This window comes from Equus przewalskii, chromosome 11 (assembly GCF_037783145.1).
Source record: "Equus przewalskii isolate Varuska chromosome 11, EquPr2, whole genome shotgun sequence".
In the NCBI taxonomy this organism is placed as follows: Eukaryota; Metazoa; Chordata; class Mammalia; order Perissodactyla; family Equidae; genus Equus; species Equus przewalskii.
Window position 1 is genome coordinate 21,315,079 of NC_091841.1, and position 13,893 is coordinate 21,328,971.

At 40.4% G+C, this 13,893-nt stretch overlaps 1 protein-coding gene across 1 annotated transcript; it reads left to right on the forward strand.

The window, feature by feature from the left end:
* The first annotated feature begins 7,292 nt into the window (after positions 1 to 7,292).
* Positions 7,293 to 13,155, forward strand: OOSP3 (oocyte secreted protein family member 3). The gene is made up of 5 exons (XM_070564018.1): positions 7,293 to 7,365; positions 8,628 to 8,806; positions 10,564 to 10,661; positions 12,146 to 12,299; positions 12,783 to 13,155. Exons 1-5 carry the CDS (start codon positions 7,293 to 7,295, stop codon positions 12,861 to 12,863), a joined length of 585 nt encoding a protein of 194 aa, XP_070420119.1. The 3' UTR covers positions 12,864 to 13,155.
* The last annotated feature ends 738 nt before the right edge of the window (positions 13,156 to 13,893 follow it).

Genomic DNA, 13,893 nt, shown 5'->3' on the forward strand with positions numbered 1-13,893 from the left:
AACTGGCCTCAGCCTCTTTCACTCAAGCAAATATTGAGCAATATCAGGAGGTGTGGTCAAGTGTATTTGTCCACGTAATGTAATAAGCCCGGAAGAAGACTTGAAAAGTATGGTCAGGGAGAATGAGGAAATAATTTTTCTTAGCAGCATTATTCACAATAGCCAGGATATGAATTCAACCTAAGTGTCTGTCAACTGATGAATGGATAAACAAAATGTGGTATATACAACATGCTATTATTCAGCCACGAGAAAGAAGGAAATCCTGCCATTTGCAGTTACGTGGATGGACCTCGAGGGCATTATGCTAAATGAAATAAATCAGAAAGAGAAAGACAAATATGGTACGATATTACTTATATATGGCATCTAAAAAAGTCAAACTGACAGAAGGAGATGGTAGAATGTTGGTTTCTAAGGGCTAGGGGAAATGGGGAAATGTTGGTCACAGGGTATAAACTTTTAGCTATAAGATCAATAAATTCTGGGGATCTACTGTACACCATAATGCCTATAGTTAATAATAATATACTATATACTTGACATTTGCTAAGAGTAGATCCTAAGTGTTCTCTTCCCTGACACACAAAACAGTAATTATGTTGGGAGATGGATATGTTAATTAGCTTGATTGTAGTAATCATTTCATAATATATACATATATAAAATCACATTGTTCACCTCAGATATACACAATTTTTATTTGTCAATCATATCTCAATAAAGTTGAGAAAAAAGAATTTATCAGCTTAGCTGTGGACTTAATCATGACTTAATGACATACTATTTGCACTGTATCTCCCTACCTAGCACATTTTCTAGTCCACAGAAGGCATTCAGGAAATAACATTTTCAAAGTCTTTACAGAAAATCTTCTCTGTATAAGGTATCACAATAGAAGCTGGGGAATAACAAGATAAATAAAACAAAGACTCTAGGCCCAGTTTTCTTAAAAGTGACGCTCTTCTATCAACATTTTGTGTCAGCTAATTCTTTGTTCTGAGGGGCTATGCTGTGCATTGTAGGGAGTAAACATGCGTCCTTGGTCAGTAGCACTTCTCTCCCCAGTGATGACAATAAAAAATATCTCCAGACATTCCTACATGCTCCCTTGGGGGACAAAATTGCCATCCCTCAGTTGAGAACTGTTCTTCTAGTCTTCAGATAGTTTTAAGTTTTGTGTTGGGATAATGTCATACATATCTTACTTTTTCAACATGGTTTGGCCCCTGTGAGGTGTAGGAACCATGGTACTAGCCCTTTTTGACTGATCCTTACCCCACTCGTGTCCTCACTGCCATCCACAGTTACCTGACTTTGCAGGATTCATCTTTATAATCATTTTCTTGCATGTCCCCTCAATTCCTTAGTCTCTCTCTCTCCGATGCTTTATTGGCACAATGCTGGTTAAATATATCTCTCTGCCTGTTCTATGTCTGAACCCAGATAGCTTAATGAGGCTGAACAAAAACAACTAATTGTGCTGATTTGGCCTATCTTTAATTCATGCTCACTAATCTCTAGTGGACCCATAATGGTGTTGGGCAATTGTTGGTTCCCCAGGTGAAACTTGAAACTGGCTGTCATACACAGAGGGCGAGGAGAGACCAAGTCAGAGGATAAATTCCTCTTAAACACTATTATTGCTATCACAGCCAACTGCAGAAGCTAACTGACCTTCAAAAATCTTGCCTTCGACTGGCGCATCTTCCTAAGAAACAGTGAGTCACAAATTAAGTAGTGTGACACCACCACATGCCACAGATGACTAATATCTCATTTTCTGCTAACGATGAGGTAATACTAAAATAGCTGAGCATCCAATTCCAGAATTCTAACTTAACGCTCTATTTTCTAAGACCACTTTTACTTTGAACTGTGTCAGTCAGGGTCCCGTTAGGAAGGCAGAAAATGCACCACGTAGTTCAACATAGGGATTTAACATGGGGGCTTAGTTTCTGAGGTTTTAGAAGAGGTGGAAGAGTAAATGGGAGAAGATGAGGCAGCCCAGAGTTTAGCAACTGTGGGTAGCCACTACCCTCTGCCTGGTGGGGCGAATGGAGGTGATGGAAGCATGGAAGATAGGGATGTCTGACAGGATGTAGACACACCAGAGATGTCTTAAAGAGATTAAGGGGAAGAAATACCTTAGATCCTCCTCTTCACCCATCTTCCAATCTCCTGCCAGTAGCACAGCAACGTCCAGTCTGCTCCACCAGCGGCAGTTTCACAATCAAACACATGAGGCAAAATAGGCTTCACCCAGGATCAAGTTCACTTACCATAAGAAAGGATACAGGATGTGAAACTACTCAGCGTGCACAATATCAACATAGAGGAGGTGTTATGAGTCCCAGGCTCAGCTTCTGATGTTCCAGTCATTCTGCACTTGAGATGGCCACGACCATGAAAGATGAGGCTTGAATATACGTGGACATTCTTAGCTCAAGGGAACCATCAGTGCTGGGGCCTCCTCACCTTTTATACATGCCCAGTTACACAGACCCTCAGGTGTATGCGATTAGCCCTCATTCTCCAGGACAACAGCAACTAAGCAATACGTAGTCTTTATCTGGACTGTCATTTATGTTATCCCTGGTATATGTAATTTCAAAACAATTCCTTAAGTTAATATTGTTAGGACAGTTAACCAAGGATCAAATCCCCAGGCATCCCTGAAAGCAAGGTGATAGGCCATAGAAGCAGCTATAAATTCTTCCCACTCAGCCTCCCACTGATTACTCCTAACTGGAAGCCAGTTAGTAGAGGGGCCTGGGAAAAGAAGTTTCCAGCATCAGCCCTCTGGTTCAAAGCTGAGCAGAGGAAGGGCAGGAAATAGCTCTTACAGTAGTGAAATGGCTGGAAGACTCTCTTAAACTTTCCAGTTTTCTTCTCCCTCCGTCATTGTATCAAACTCCTCAGCTGACGTTACCGACAAGTTGGTTACAAATATAATGGACAGCTTTCAATTTGCACCCAACCTGACCACTTTCTAAAAACCAGTTTTTTTGAGATATAATTCACATCCTATACAATTCAGCCATATAAAGTAGTTTCACTGGTTTTTGGTTCAATGGTCTTTCGTATATTCACAGAGATGAACATTCACAGATATGTGCAACCATCACCACAATTGATTATAGAACATTTTCACCACTCCAAAAAAATCCTTTGCCCATTTTTTTCTTTTTGAGGAAGATTTGCCCTAAGCTAACATCTGTGCCAATCTTCTTCCTCTACTTTGCATGTGGGATGCTTCCACAGCATGGCTGTTGAGTGGAGTAGGTCCATACTTGGAATCCAAACCTGCAAACCCAGGCCACAGAAGTGGAGCATGCAGAACTTTAATCACTTGGCCATGGGGCTGGGGACACCCCTTTGCCCATTTTTAAATTGGGTCATTTGTCTTTTTTATTATTGAGTTGTAAGAGTTCTTTATATATTCTAGATATGAGTCCCTTATCACAAATATAATTTGCATATATCTTCTTCCATTCTGTGAGTTGTCTTTTCTACCTGACCTCTTAAAAGCACTGAATATGGTTGATTTTCCCCTCTACTTTGTTACATTTTTTCCTTGACTTCTGTGACAATAGCATCAACCTCCACCCCGATTGTCCTCCCAGTATTTTTGACTGCTCCTTCTTTATACTCACTACCAATATTTTTTTAAACTTTATATGTTGTATGTCCTCAGAGCTTTGTATTAAACTATTATTGTTTCTCGTGCTACATACTCTAGGTGTTCTCACATCCAGGTTGAAGCCTTCAAATATACTAATATTTCCCACGTTTTCATTTCTATCTTAGAGTCCCTTCTGAGTCCCAACTTATAGCCAAATGTTTTCTCTACATTTCTACTTGGGTGTCTCATAGGGGTCTCATAATGAACATATCCAAAATTGAAATAATTTTCTTCTATTGCTAACTTACTTCTTCCTTAGTGCTGCCATCTTTGCTATTTAATAACTGTGTGACTTTAGGCAAGTCCCTTAACTTCTCTGAGTCTCAGTTTCCTTATCAGTAAAATGTAGATAATAATACTTCCTATCTCCTAAGTTTTTGTGAGAATTTTATGAGTTACCATAAGGTGCTTAGAATAGTACCTAGTACATACTAAGCAGTACCTAATTGTTAACTCTTGTATCTCACCAATAACAATCAACTTAGTTTTATGTACCTGAAGTCTAGTTGTCAAGCCTGATGCTTCTGTCTCCCTCAGTCACTGATCTAATCAATCATCGGGGTCAAACATTCTACCTTTTGGTAGACGCCAGTCGGCTTCTCTCTGCCTTTACTGCCACTACTCTGGTCTAAATTACCACAATTTCTACACCCCCACAATAACTTCCAAATGTTTGTTTTAGTCACTTGTACCTCCTCCAAGTCCTTCTCCATCCAACTCCAAGGGCAGCATTTCTAAAACTTGGTTAATCCATAGACCTCATTTAAAGAAAAGGAATTCTCAAGGAACAGAGTTTGACATATACTACCCTAAGACTTTTAATCTATAAAAATGTCATTTTTGAATTTTCCTTGCAGAAGAGATATTTTATCATTGTGCTGTTAATGTTTTTAAAAAGATATTAAAATCCTCATAGAATGAAAATATGTCTGTGACTCTTGGGGCTCTGAATATTCAGTTTCACACCTACATTGATCTTCAGAACCATAATTCTGATTATTTGCTTCCTGGTTAAAATCTTGAAGGCTGCCATTACACTTTGAATAAAATTCCATATTTCAAATAAATCTCTAAGAACCTGTACCTTCTGATCTTTGCTCAGCTCTCCAGCATTATGTCGCTATCTTGCACGTTATGCTCTAGCCTCACTCTTTTCAGTTCTTCTACTGTGCCAACTTCCTTTCTGTCTCACGCTCATTTGCCCATGTGGATTTCCTCTCTTGAATGCTTGTTTTCCCTGTCCCCTCAAATGGCCTGCTCACCCTTCAGCTGGAACACTACTTCCTCACTGTACTCTCGCTGTACCTCCAGACCTGGTTGTGTCCCCCTGTTGTCTACTCCCTTCACACTCTTTACTTCCCTTTGTAGCACTTATGAGAGTTGCAATTAGTGACTTGCAGCATTCTTTCTTAACAGTGTTTGTTTAATCTGAGTCTCCCTGCCAGACTGTGAGTTCCTCAAAGGCAAGGGTGAGTCTTTCTTGTTCACTGTTGTATCTCCTACTGCACCATGCAGAATGCAGTAAGAGGTTTGAAATATTTGCTGAAAGGAACAGCCTGAGATCCCTAAGCCGAATGATAAATTAATAACACATGTTGGTAGATAATCTCATTGGAATAAATATTAGACGTTTATACAGAGCAAACTAGGGCCATGTGGGCAGGCAATTCTGGGGGTTTGAGCTCTTGGTGGCCTGTCCTCTTGGTCCAACACATCTTTTTCCTCCAGCGAAGGGCACAGTGGAGAAGGTCAGAGTGAGGCCCTAAAGCATGGGTCTCTGAGCACAGGTCCCTCCTTCCCAGATTTGAAGGTGATGCCACATGGCATGGTGGCAGACTGGTTTATCCCATCTCCTTTTTCCTGTTATGAAATGTGGCTGTCTAGAAGAAGCTAAAACTGGGAGAGAGGAGTGAAATGCTACATTGGGTGAAGGTCTTTTTTCCTCTTATGGAAAGGCTTTGTTCAGACTGCTGATTCTGGAACTTGGCCTGATGTCGTGCTAGTCAGACTGCTCTCTCTATTTTCTTGTTGGTCATTCCAGATCCTCAAAAGATCACGACTACCAGCACAAATAACATCAATGTTTTACAGTGTTTATATTACATAGATGCTGGAAATACAGGGAGACTGTATGAAGAGAAGGAGGATTTGGATTCATTTTTTTATTCCTCATTGAGTTATCAAAGATGATATTTATTGAGTAGTCCCTAGTAACATCTGATTTCTCATTTGAAATTATGATCTTATGCTTAAAATCAAAAGATGCAGAGGATTTATAATGTTGGTGGTTAAAAAAGGTTCTAGGGCCGGCCCACTGGTGCAGCAGTTAAGTTTGCACGTTCTGCTTTGGTGGCCCGGGGTTTGCTGGTTCAGATCCTGGGTGCAGACATGGCACCGCTTGTCAAGCCACGCTGTGGTAGGTGTCCCACATATAAAGTAGAGGAAGATGGGCATGGATGTTAGCTCAGGGCCAGTTTTCCTCAGCAAAAAAAAAAAAAAAACAAAAAAAACACACACACACAAAAAACGAGGAGGCTTGGCGGCAGATGTTAGCTCAGGGCTAATCTTCCTCAAAAAAAAAAAAAAGATAAAAGCTTCTAATGTAAAACAGATGAAAGTGAAATAAAAAAAACTGAAGGAGAGTTGGAGGTCTGCCTTCCTCCCTCCCTCATCAGCAGTCCTGAGGACATCTGCCCAAAGTTTCTCAAAATGTGAACCTCCACAAATCACCTGGGGCAATTGTTTAAAATGCAGATTCCTGGGCCCTGTCTCTCTGGGTTAGACTCTGGGAATTTGCATTTTTGACAAGACCCTGCAGTGATTCATTTGTACTCTAAAGCTTCCAGCCACAAGAGACCCCATTGGAATGGAGTGGGGTTAAGACATCAGTATTTTTGAATAGCACTCCAGATAATTTTGATAATTAATCTAAAGTTTGGGAGCCATTGAACTAGGTGGTCTCTAAAGTGATAGTAGCTGAGTGAGTCATTCTCAAAGTGTGGTCCTCGACCAGCAGCATCAGTATCACCTGGAACTTTTAGAAACACAAATTCTTGGGCTGCCTGCCAGCCGTGAATCAGAATCTGGGGCACAGCCCAGCAAGCTGTGTTTTAACAAGCCCTGCAGGTGATTCTTATGCTGCTGAATTTTGAAAACCCCTGGCTTAAAATATCTTCAAAAATATCCTTCCCCACAATTCAATACACATGCATTGACACTCCCTGGACATTTTGTTCTCCCAGGAACTTTGGAGGGGCTGGAGAAGTCACAGTTCTCAATGATTTGCTCGTGGTACTTTATCTGTGCCCCTGATTTTGGTACTGGAGTGAGCAGGAGAATGTCAAGATTCAGCAGGTAGACAGAAGTCTTTCTCTGAATAGATAAATAGTTTTTGTTTTGTTCTTTTTACTTTCCATATTTTCCAAATATTAAGCAATTTGGCTCAGCAAAAAACACCACACATATTCCTGGAAGATAAAAAGAGTCAGCAAAGAGTGATTTGTAAATACAGACAGCTGGATGTGGTATTGACTATAAAATTAAGTGGAGCAGGCCGGGCACTTCCTATTTCTTGTTTTTCAGAGGTCATTGATTGGCAGTTGACATCATGAAGGATTTTGTGAGGTTACAATCGTCTTTACTCTTGTGTGTGATTTTGGCTTTTTTTGAGCAAAAGACAGGTATGTGTTTTATTGTTTGACGGTGTGGTTTCTTGGAGGTTGGTGGGCCTCTTGTTGTATGCTATTTTGAGTAGAAGTGTTGCTTTCTCTCTTTCGCCCTCTGCCTCCCCTGAAAGCAAGTGATTTATCTAATTTATGTGTAGCTCTCCACTCCCTTCACTCTACCTGTGGAAAATGGTTTCTCTACTTCAAGTTTCAGCTTGTTCTTCCATGTCCCACCCTGATCTACTCATAATCCAGCCACCTGCCTCCCCCTAGGTGATCGTGTGTTTGTTCTAAATCAGGCTGTGGAAACAGCTCATCATTTTTTCTATTCTCACTTCTTATTTTTCCTGAGTCATCAAGTTATCTTGTAATATCTATTGTTTTATTTGCAACCCACTTACTTTGTCCATGTGTCCTACCTATGGCTTATATTAAAGTAGTCTTTTCTAACCTAGACTATATATCTTTTTCCTTATTAAAAAAGTCACTAGCTAGAAGTATTACCTAGAAAATAAACATTTTGTTATTTCTAGTATTTCTTTATCACGAAATTGTAGTGATGGATAGCTTTGTCTCTAGGACATGTCTTTGCCTATCTATCTAAAAACTTCCTTAGGATCTACTCCTGGTAGTAGAATTAATGAGGCACCAGAACTGTGGATAATGATTTGAGTTGACAGACGTATCAGACGTGAATATATTTACTCTAAGACTATCTTCTTTTTGCCTTATAAAAGGATACAGGGCAGGGTACATACCAGGCACAGATCTTCATTTCATTGGCAGACTCAGCAGGTGCCCAAGTATGTGGTTCCCTTTGTCCCTTCACTCACAAAAGATGTGTTTGTCTGCTATGGATGAGGGCCAGAAGCTACAGAGAAGCTGCAGCTTCAGTGTCCCACCGATCATTTACACTGGTCTAGTCATGCAGACTCAAGGCCAGCACACAGCTTGAGGCTCCTGCAGTCCAGGGGAAGTCCCACACGATAAGAGAAGGAGAGACAACATCCCACATTTAGCTTAACTCTGTAGTTTTTCAGGAAATGGTACTGGGAGGAGGAGATGGAGGCTGTCCCCAGGGCCTGCATGAGCCTGGCCTGGTGTTAATTTTTCACTCACAACCGTGACAACGTCATCTGAATGATCACATTGCATCTCTCAAGGGTGTTCCGGGGGTATTTTTTTTTTTTTTATAAAAGTCTATGCTCAAATTTTCTCTGAGTGTCCTCTAGGACAAATTTCTATCTGAATCTTTCTTTTCTCGGTTCTTCCAGCAGTGTCCGTAGGATGTACCTCTTCTATGTTCTGGGCTGTGGTGGAACCGACTCTACTCGGTCAAGGTCACTTTCTGCATTCTGATGAAGTGTCTCTGGGAATTGGCTGCCCTGTAACGAACATAACTTCTCAGGGGTATGAGTTTAATTACCTTGTCACCGAGTGTGGGATTCAGAAAGAGGTAAGAGCTGTGACTGTTTCGAAGAATAACCTAACCCCCAGATCTTACCTCGCAGTGGTGCTATGCTTAGAGTCAGTGCAAGACAGGGGCAGCCAAGGCCAAAGATGAGGAACCTGCTCATTTTTATGACACTAGAGTTTGGTACTTTTAGGGTAGAAAGACCAGTGGGACCCAGGAACTGGCCTTGCAGAGCTCATGGCCCATTGAGGGAATCTAATTTATATGTTATTTCCTGCAGGGGGTAGGCCTGAGCCTGGGTTCCAGGGGGTTGGCCTAGAGACTGAGGCAGGCTGGGAGCCATTCTGGAGGCTGAGTCCCTGGGGGCTGGCGTGGCACTGGTGAGGGCCTGGTACTGGGGTCCACTGTGAAGTCCTGTGTTTGCTCTCTTTTCTCCAATGGGAGGATGTCTCCTCCATGCTGGGTGGCCTGGACTTTGGAGAGCAGTAGTGGGGTAATGTGAAACTGTCTTTCCTACTCTTTTCAATGTGTCTTCTCATTTCTGTGCTCCACCCAAGGGCTATAATCCCTATCTGGAATCCTTAGCTCTAATGAAGGTATTTGCATGTGTGGATAGTTCATACTGATGTTTCTGTGGGTAGACAGTGTTGGGGACTCCTACACTGCATCTGCTGATGTCACTCTCCTATTTTATTCTTTTGTGATGCTATTATAAATGGAATTGTTTTCTTAATTTTATTTCCAGATTGTTCATTGTTAGTGTAGGGAAATCAATTGGTTTTTGTCTATGTATCTTATATCCCGCAACATTTATGAAGATGTTTATTAGTTCTAATAGATTTTTTGGTGTATTTCTTGTGATTGTACCAGGCCCACCATTTTTATTGAACACTTGCTCCTCAGATTGTTACAAGCCTTTGGTTATTTTCCAGAGTTTTGAAAAAATTTAATTGACAGTTTTTGCCAGTTTTCTTTGTTTGAGAAGTGGGTTTTTGGTGACCTTGACTCTATCATACTGGAAGTGACTATGGAATATATTTCTATTAATAACAGAAGTAAGGTGCATATAGTATCTATTTTCCACACTTCGTATACAACTTATAGACTCTTGACTAAAACAACATTGAATAGCAACACAGTGCACAAATAACCATGTTATAACCATGTTATTGGATGTTATATTTCTATTAACAGTCATTGGAAATAGTTTACTTACATGAGAATATTTATTGTATAAATTAACAGATTGAAAAATGGTAATCCAGTATGCTATTTTTGTAAGAATGAGTAATAGAAAAATATACACCTAAATGTGTTTACAGAAGTTATCCCTGTGTTAGGATTATGGAGATTTTTATTTTGCCACAACATAGAATTTTCATATGTCTCCACAACATGCATATATTCAGAAGACACAAACCTCTAATTATGGTTTTAAATTAAAAGTGCCTCTCTGTCTAATCTTTCCAGAGACCTGGGACCCAGCACTGTGGTAACGTTTGAAGGCAAAATCTTAGAATAAATTTATTAAGTAGAAGTTGTAGCCTTTGTTTCTAACCTGGCAATTCATGATTCCAATTTCATGATTTCAGTTGCCACAAATGCCAACTGGTTGCACTGATGATCAAGACCCTGACTTGGTATTTTCTTATTGGTCTCTGTGAAAACAGTCTCTTCAGGATCCATGCGGAGAGACTTTAGTATGATCTTACATCTTGATCTGTTTCTAGTTCAAATTTCTTTAAAACTCCTGTGTGAGATGCTATACTTCAATTCAAAAGGTCTTTTTGTCCCATTAGGTTTTCTCCTATGGAGTGATATTTTATTCAGCCCTCCATTATAACATAATAAACAAAGGAGTCACTGGAAAAATTCCTTTAACGTGTATTGTTTCCAGGTGAGTATAATGGGTCAGCTGGTTCACAGTTTACTTTCTAAGAACTACTTGTTAAAAGTAAAACATTTGGAAAGTGAAGCTCAGCTTGGTTTGAGTCTTGGAATGATGTCGCTTTGTGTGATTCCTCAGTCCAATGAAATACTTATCCATGTCATTCGGTCATTGCAGATGCTCTGCCCGGATCCTCTTGGACCACCCCTACCATTTCTGTGTGCCTCTTTCCTTGCTTCTCTGGACTTTGGCTTTTAATGACCCCAACTGGGCCTGGGAGTTTACAAAATTCCCCCAATCCTCACATCGAGTGGTGTGGGAATGTGAACACCTGGCTCTGTTGCCCGATCTAAGGACAAACTGTGAGGCAGGATTTAACTTTGGGGCTCTCTTGCAGGTTCTACTGAGGCTAGAACTTTGCTTGAAATAGCACTCTTTTGTCATCTCTGTCTTCCTCTTATGCATGCTCCATTCCCTTACTGGTAACACTTCTATAATAAATCACCTGCCTATAACTCTCCTTGTCAGGTTCTGCCTTTGGGGAACCCTACTAAGACATACTAAAATGGATTAATAAAGCTCAGAGGTTGATGTGCTCATGATCAGGTAGTTAAGAAACGGTAAGTCAAGACTTGAACACACCTTCTCACATAGCTGCCTCTCTGAAGATCAGGAGATGCTTGGAAAAACAGGAATTGGAGAGAAAGCATTGAGTATCTACTCTTTAAGATCAAACATTTTTTGAAAATTAAATTCTGACCTAAGTTGTATAATTCTTTATTCTATACAAGACCTAATGTTTTCTAATTTTTGTGACTTACATAAATCCTGTACGCTTGCGTGGGCATAATTTGATTGAAAAAACAGTTTAAAAAAAGAAAAAAGAAATGAGGGTGCTTGTTTAATACAGATACCCTGACCCTATGGCTTTTGGGAAAACTACCTAAACTTTTTTGTACCTTAAGGATCAGTAAAATAACACTTTTGTGTTGTTAGTGACATGGAGTCAATTCTAACTCCTGGAGACGCTGTGTACAGCAAGAGGGAACCCTGCCTGGTCTTTTGTACCATCTTCTCACCTTCCAGCGCTATATCAGATAATGCCCTGCTGCTGTTCATAAGATTTTCAAGGTCAATTTTTTTGAAAATGGTGGCCAGTTCCTTCTTCCTAGTAGTTTATGAATGGAAAATGTAAAAGATTCTAGGACTCCTACTTTATGCTTGTCTCTGGGAACTTCTTCATAAGGCCATCAGAGCTAACTCTATCTTGGGGAATAGATTCCCCAATGGTAGAATGTTGAGAGGGGAAGGGGGGAACCATTAATAGTGTTATTCCTGAAAAAAAAATTAAGTAGTGGGAAGAGTGGAAGTGGTGGTAACACTGCTCCTGTTAAAGTCAGGTGGACAGCAACGGGTGAAGCCAAAACAAGACTGAATGGGTTATTTTAAAATTTAACCTGATATGCACATTTTCTCTTCTTTAAAACTTTTAGCTCGCCATTTTTAGATGACACTCCAGGCACTACCAACAGCAATCTCACAAAGTCCCAGGATGGTCTTCCCTCTGACAATTCTTGTCCTTCCTGGACCTTAAGCAACACTTGCCTGTTTGGATTGCCTTGGATCCCATACTTCCAAGACTCCTCGGTGAGGATCCTTAGAAGAGACAGAACATGATGATGTGGATATAAGGAAGGCTAAAGCTTAAGTCTCTGCTAATAAGTTTGTTTGTTTGTTTGTTTGTTTCTGGTTTAAGTAATGTCTAGCTATGTGATGAGTCTTACACTAATTACAATTGTGTTTGGAAAAAAAATGCGACTTCCGCATATCTATGTATGTTCTGGTCTTATTGACAAGTCTTCCTCACCACAATCATCATGTCAGAGTAATTAAGTCTCCAGTTGGGTTTAAACATAATCTGGGTTGATAATCAAATCATTCACTTTAATTATCGGTCACTTAGATAAAAGTTGCCAAGTGTCTAGATCTGCTCAACATCTTCCTCCAATCCCTGGCACTTAGATGCTCAAAATTCATTGGTCAAAGTGTTAATCAATGTGTTTTCTGTGCCACGTTTGTCAGTAGCTGCACTGCAGCTGTTTGCTAACGATCTGTCTTTTTCTTCTGCAGACGAAGCCATCCTACCAGTCACTTCTACCTAAAATGCCTCATTCTTTAGTCCATGAGAGTGCAAACGTGGCTACATTCTAGGTGTTCTAGGTGATTCTGTGATAATCTTGACAACTCGGTTGCTGAAGCATTCTTAAATTTAATTTTTAAACCAATCGCTATAGATTTTGGAACTTTCCTGTGCCACCTCCTGAGACGCCACCTAGAAGTTAGGGTTGAGACAGTGCCTAATGTGTCGTGTTTTTAGGAAGTGTTTCTTTTAAGCGATGTGGCAATATAGCCCTTGCACATTCTCTTATGATAAGACATTTGTATATAATTTTTATGTGGAGATAATTTTACAAATAAAATCTGCTGTGTCTTTGTGGCTATACTTCTTGATGTCTGAGGAATAACCTCAGAATAGGGCCTAAGCTGAGAGGTTGGTGTGGAAGTATCGTTGTCACCCACCCCACTGTTAGTAGCTGTTCAAGAAACCGCTTACAGAGGTACTGCTGGTTACGCCTGGTAATGCGTTGGAATTCTTTTAGTTTAACTTCTTATGGTGAGTGGAGATGAGGTTGGAAAAAAGAGTTGATAAAGGACTTTCAGAAAGGTAAGCGAGTGATTCACGCCTGCCACTTAATTAAGCACACCTTCACGCCAGGAACCTTGCTCAATATTAGCTACTGTATTAGTCTCTTTTAAAACCAATCTTGGACTTGGAATCCTTGTCTCAGAGCCTGATTCTGTTCAGATTACATGCCACTCACTAGCTTTGTGAATCGGCAGATTATTTAACTCCTCCATGTATCACTTGATCATCTGTAAGATGGGAATAAAATATCTACCTCCTAGGACTGTTTTAGTGACTAAATGAGTTAATTTATAAAAAACTTTTAGAACAACACTTTATTTATTTATTTATTTTGAGGAAGATTAGCCCTGAGCTAACTACTGCCAATCCTCCTCTCTTTTCTGAGGAAGACTGGCCCTGAGCTAACATCCATGCCCATCTTCCTCTACTTTATACTTGGGGAGCCTACTACACCACAGCTTTTGCCAAGTGGTGCCGTGTCCACACCTGGGATCTGAACCAGTGAACCCTGGGCTGCTGCGAAGCGTAACGTGT

What these genes read in the sequence shown, in the direction of transcription:
- OOSP3 (XM_070564018.1), top strand. Translation starts at nt 7,293, where the DNA reads ATGAAGGATTTTGTGAGGTTACAATCGTCTTTACTCTTGTGTGTGATT. An exon ending in TTTTTTTGAGCAAAAGACAG is followed by an intron (nt 7,366 to 8,627) that starts GTATGTGTTTTA and finishes TTCTTCCAGCAG; the next exon opens with TGTCCGTAGGATGTACCTCT. An exon ending in CATACTTCCAAGACTCCTCG is followed by an intron (nt 12,300 to 12,782) that starts GTGAGGATCCTT and finishes TTTCTTCTGCAG; the next exon opens with ACGAAGCCATCCTACCAGTC.